This window comes from Silene latifolia, chromosome 2, assembly GCF_048544455.1.
Source record: "Silene latifolia isolate original U9 population chromosome 2, ASM4854445v1, whole genome shotgun sequence".
Lineage (NCBI taxonomy): Eukaryota > Viridiplantae > Streptophyta > Magnoliopsida > Caryophyllales > Caryophyllaceae > Silene > Silene latifolia.
In genome coordinates this window covers 29354883-29358615 of record NC_133527.1, presented here as the reverse complement: position 1 = coordinate 29358615, position 3733 = coordinate 29354883, and the positions used below count along the sequence as shown (strand labels likewise).

The 3733-nt window shown below is 35.3% G+C and overlaps 1 protein-coding gene across 1 annotated transcript; it reads right to left on the bottom strand.

The window, feature by feature from the left end:
* Positions 1 to 246: 246 nt before the first annotated feature.
* LOC141638234 (putative F-box protein At4g22030) lies at positions 247 to 1446 on the bottom strand. Its single transcript, XM_074447650.1, has one exon. The coding sequence runs from the start codon at positions 1444 to 1446 to the stop codon at positions 247 to 249; it is 1200 nt and encodes a 399-aa protein (XP_074303751.1).
* Between the last annotated feature and the right edge of the window lie 2287 nt (positions 1447 to 3733).

Genomic DNA, 3733 nt, shown 5'->3' with positions numbered 1-3733 from the left:
ATTTTCCCGTAAAAGAATAATGGTAAAACAACTAATGAAACACAAATACAAATACAATGTAGATGCAAACTTCAAGCAAGTTTAATCTTTCAGTAAGTTAAAGTAAGAAATTAAGGTTACGATTTCTACAAATATTATTCTTGTCCTTTTTACAAGAATGTACAAATCAAAGATAAATAATGAAAGAATAAATAAATTTAATAATCTAAGAATAAACCTAGTTGACTATACATTGTCTCAAACAAATCAAAAAAGTTTGCTAGCAAACTCTCCTTTAGGACTTCCATCCTCACATAACCAAGAACAATTTGATTCACTCACAAAATCCCTAAGCTCGGATACACTTCTTCCCAATTTCAAAGCCATTTTCATTTCAAACAATTCCCCATTTTCCCTCTTACCTAAATCACTCTCTTCAACATTATTCTCAACACTTTCTTCCAATAAACTTAAAAAACCAGCACAATTCCTATACATCTCAAATACCATCCCTACTTGTCCACCATGTTGCACACTATTCACCACACTAGCCATTGACCCGGCCGCAGCCGCCACGAGCCCCGCCCACGGACCGCCATGTCCGGAAAAGGCCGACGACACGGCCGCAACCCCCATGAGTGTTGGACCTACTTTAGCTAAGATTTTATTAAACTTCAATGCTTTATTCCCTAGTCTAAAGTAATCCTTTTTGTCCCTTCTTTCTATAACTCCTACAATATCTCTCAATTCCTCCTCTAAATCCCTACTCCATCCATTTTTCCCATCTTTCGTAACACCGTCAACTAATGACGGCTTATGACTCGAATTAGGCCACCAAATCGCGGGCTTAAGCGTCTTAGGGTACTTTTCAAGCATGGCACCTAAGAGTGGAAGAGGGTACGCTCTATCCAAAGCTAAGACCTTCGCCATAGCGTCTTCAACGTATTTATCATTGATGGTGTCGAGTGCAAGTTGGGTTTGGATGTCGGTTCGTAGTTGTTTAAACAACCGAACAGCAGTCCGTTGTTCCTCAACCAATTGAGAAGGTTGGATTTTGTTCATAAGTAAGACTACCCCAGTTGCAGCTGAAAAGAGTACTACCGAAGATATCTTCAACGGTAATGTGTGGTCCCCGCCTACGCTAGCTACACCCGCCATCGTTGCGGCCGTTAACGTGAGCATATTTAGTGAGTTTAATAATAATGCATTCCAATTCTCACGTTGTTCACCAACGTTATGGTGCATCTCAATTCTATCTAATACCGCTTCAAGAACAATGTGGAGCTTAAGAAGAGTCTTTGTCGCGGTATTAATACCGCCGCCATTGTTCGTTGTGTTATTCTCCAACGGGAGTGGTGTAGTTTTCGTGTTTTTATTGTTGATGAGGATGGTGTTTGATCGATTTTGCTCTCTCGATCTTTTATCTGAAGGAGATAATTGTGGAGTTGATAATACGGATCTAATCATCATCGGACGGTTAGATATTTGTGTTGTTTGGTAGGGCGGCCTTGTAAGTAATGTCATTGATGATGACCAAGAAGGTAAGGTAATAACCATACTGGCACGCTTACTTTGTTTTCCGATATATAAATAGGCAGGACGATTGATGTTTAAATTAAATGACGAAAATAATGTTATTGTTGTAGGTTTAGATGAAGAATTGTTTTGGGATGATAATGGAGGTGACCTAATATATATATAGGCGGAGCAATGCAAATAAATAAAGTTGGTAAAAGAAAGGAAGAGCATGCGATTGGAAGATGTTGACCGGTGAAATGAAAGGTGCCAAGGTGGTTGCTTTGACTAGGCCCATAGAATGTTAGAATGGACCTTTTCGTACTTTTAATTAATTTTGTTAAGCCTTGACCTTTTGCATACGCCATGCGATCATCTACGACACATTCCGATCATTAGTTATTACAAGGACTTCATTCATTTGGGTGGCTAACATAGTAACATTATTACATTACCAAAACAGTTGAGTTTGGTTCGAATTATTAATGTTACCATAAATTAAAACGAGTAGTTTTTTTATTTAGATTGGTTTTGTCAAGTTATAACTATTCTAAAGATGATTCATTCTGGTATTGTATAGTTGCACAAGACATTAGTGAGTTAATAAATTATTGTGTCGGTCAGTATTCTGCTTATGTTGTTACGGAGTACTATTCAATTAATTAACCATATATTTTTAACTAGAAGTGACCAATCTAGCTAGTATGTAGGCCCGGGTTAGCACGACCTTCGTTCCATCTCTCATGCACGGATGCGTGACTGGCCCGACTTTCCACCTTCCCGTAATCCCTAACACGGTATGTTTCATCTGCACCTTGTCCAAACTATTACAAGTAATAAAGAGGGAAAAAAAAATTGTCCAATGCATCAGGCCCTACCCACTGAAAACCCAAAATTAGTCTGAATCAACTCTGAGTCATTCATATTCGGGCTGCCCCCGCCTTCCTCGCGCGGACCAGGCTGGCCAGCCCTGCACCGGTTTGACCTATCCAATTTTCAACTTAGTGTATATTGTATCAGTCCATTAACTATAATAGCATTTTGAACAAAGTAGTAATGGATTTTGAATTCTTTTTACTACTAGTTTTAAACCCGTGCAAAATTGCACGGGTATGTATTTGAGCCAGAATTAATGTTTTTTTATGTATATTTGTTTTTGCATTTCTATTGTACCTATCATTGTCACCTACCAATTTTGGTGTGCGCGGTTGATAGTTCAGATGCCGAGTTTTATATTCCAAGTACATATGCCGTTATTATTGTTTTTTGAAAAAAAAAACAATTTGTACCCTGTACTTTTAAAAAATTATGTTATGATTTTGTGGTACAATAATATTAACAAAAATACATATAATTCATTTTTGTAATTCATTTCTGTTGTATGTTCGATCCCGTATATAACTGTAATTCCTTCCTGAAATTATGTAATTTTATTGTGTAATTTTGTTTTAAAAATTATGTAATTTAATCACATTTACTCGCATTTGTAATTAATTCTGCGTAAATGTTATGCATTTTCTTTACACGGAATGTATAAAATTTTATCATAATATTAATTCGAACAAGTATTCTATAAGATGATTTTATATAATTTGTTGCGAGATAGAATTTATCGCATGTTTGAAAAGACGGATATCTTAATAATTAAATATGTTGCACACTCATGGGTCCCACCATAACCTGGATTTTCCAAAAAAAGAAAAAAGAAAGAAAATGCATTTATGACGTGGCGGCGTGGCGCGCTGTACAATGAGTATTGTCTTCTGAATTTATATAAATAAGATTGATTATTATTCAATTTTATATAGGATAAGAATTGAAGTTATTTTTTTTTATTGAATCCATTGATTTGTTGCATGTTTTGACTTTGAATTGATATGCATGTTTACTTATCTTACATCTTTGTAGATTTAGTTATGACATAAGGAATGATGAATGCTTACAATTTAATTTAATTTAATTACTTTGTTTTTGTAGTAATGTTGAAAGAAGTTGTACTTTGCTGAAAGATTATCACTCTAGCTCAGTGTAGTTGCATCCTAATTTTACTTTCAACAGTTTGACTTTCTGAAAAAGATATAAAATCAACATTCGTTGATAAGTAATAATCTCAAAAAGGAAGATTTCTTTTGGCTTGATAACCACGGAATGACAATTAATTAACGAGAAATAAGCAAGTCAAAGTGTAATTAGATACTTATCATGATTACAAGCTTTATATTTGACAGTTTGAGTGTGA

What these genes read in the sequence shown, in the direction of transcription:
- LOC141638234 (XM_074447650.1), bottom strand. Translation starts at nt 1,446, where the DNA reads ATGATTAGATCCGTATTATCAACTCCACAATTATCTCCTTCAGATAAA.